General features: G+C 33.6%; 1 protein-coding gene across 1 annotated transcript; it reads left to right on the top strand.

The window, feature by feature from the left end:
* Nucleotides 1-308: 308 nt before the first annotated feature.
* On the top strand, nucleotides 309-1076 carry LOC111670282 (MICOS complex subunit Mic10-like; the record flags this gene model as incomplete). The annotated part of the gene is made up of 3 exons (XM_087178609.1): nucleotides 309-390; nucleotides 787-893; nucleotides 1035-1076. Coding segments are annotated over 3 exons (195 nt in total), but the record flags the coding sequence as incomplete, so codon positions are not given.

Raw genomic sequence — 1076 nt, 5'->3', positions numbered from 1 at the left:
TGATGAATAACTGGTATTAAAGACCAGTGAATTCTGCATTATCGCAAAAAGTCTACTGCCAATAATGAAAGCACTCAAAATAACTAGATATTTGAATGGAGTACTGCATCATCTACTACATTAAGACATGTGCTCTTGAAACTGTTAGAGGACTTAACATCTAATTATTATTATTATTATCATGTACTATGGCTACATGAAAAATATACAATACATTAAAATAAATGTACATAAGTCAGAGACAGCATGAGAGCATATTCCTACAATATAAAGTAAAAATAAACAAATAGCAAATTAATTAATTAATTAATCATCTGTTATATTTTCTCCTCTTTTTTTCAGGCACTGGACTGGGGCTGGGAATCGTGTTTTCTGTTCTGTTCTTTAAACGTAAGTAGTTTCAGTGAATTGTTGCTGTAGTGCATCTTGAATGTTTAATTTGGCTCCGAGGGCCTCGACAAGAGGAGCAGAGCTGGGAGTGATGCTCTGTTTGCTACTTTACTAGCAGTTAAAAAGGCTTTTTCATTTCATTATTTTTTTATAACTGGACACACAATTCAATGAGAATTTATTATTAGGAGTATTGAGCGCTTTTGTTTGTAAGACGAAAGCAGAAAAAGAAATGTGAATATTACAGTTAGATATAGAAAAAAAATATGATACACAGGCTAGAGTGTGAAAAGGATTTCACACACCATGTCTGGTTTGTTTTAAATCACATCGTGAAGTGCGTCTTTGTATATTTTAGTGTGTAAGGAGATATAAAGTTACCTGTTTGATTTGTAGGGCACACATGGCCAATTTCATTCGGCTCAGGAGCGGGACTTGGTATGGCATATGCCAACTGTCAGAATGACCTAAGGTCACATTATCTGCTGCACAGAGGCGAAAAGGTTAGTTTGTGCAATGAAATACATATGGATCTTAAAACAAGTTACAGAAATAATTCCTTATTTCTAATTCAAAATAACAACCATGTGTTGTTGTTTATGTAAATCAAGATGTGTGTAACCGACTTCTGTTTTCTTTAACAGGATTAATATCTGCAAGTCAACGAGGGACTGTTTTTTTTTTTT

Source organism: Seriola lalandi, unplaced genomic scaffold (assembly GCF_002814215.2).
Source record: "Seriola lalandi dorsalis isolate HSWRI2012SDOR001 ecotype SW California unplaced genomic scaffold, Sedor1 jcf7180002005703, whole genome shotgun sequence".
NCBI lineage: Eukaryota > Metazoa > Chordata > Actinopteri > Carangiformes > Carangidae > Seriola > Seriola lalandi.
Note: the sequence above shows the minus strand (reverse complement) of the source record. Positions and strands in the feature narration are given on the sequence as shown.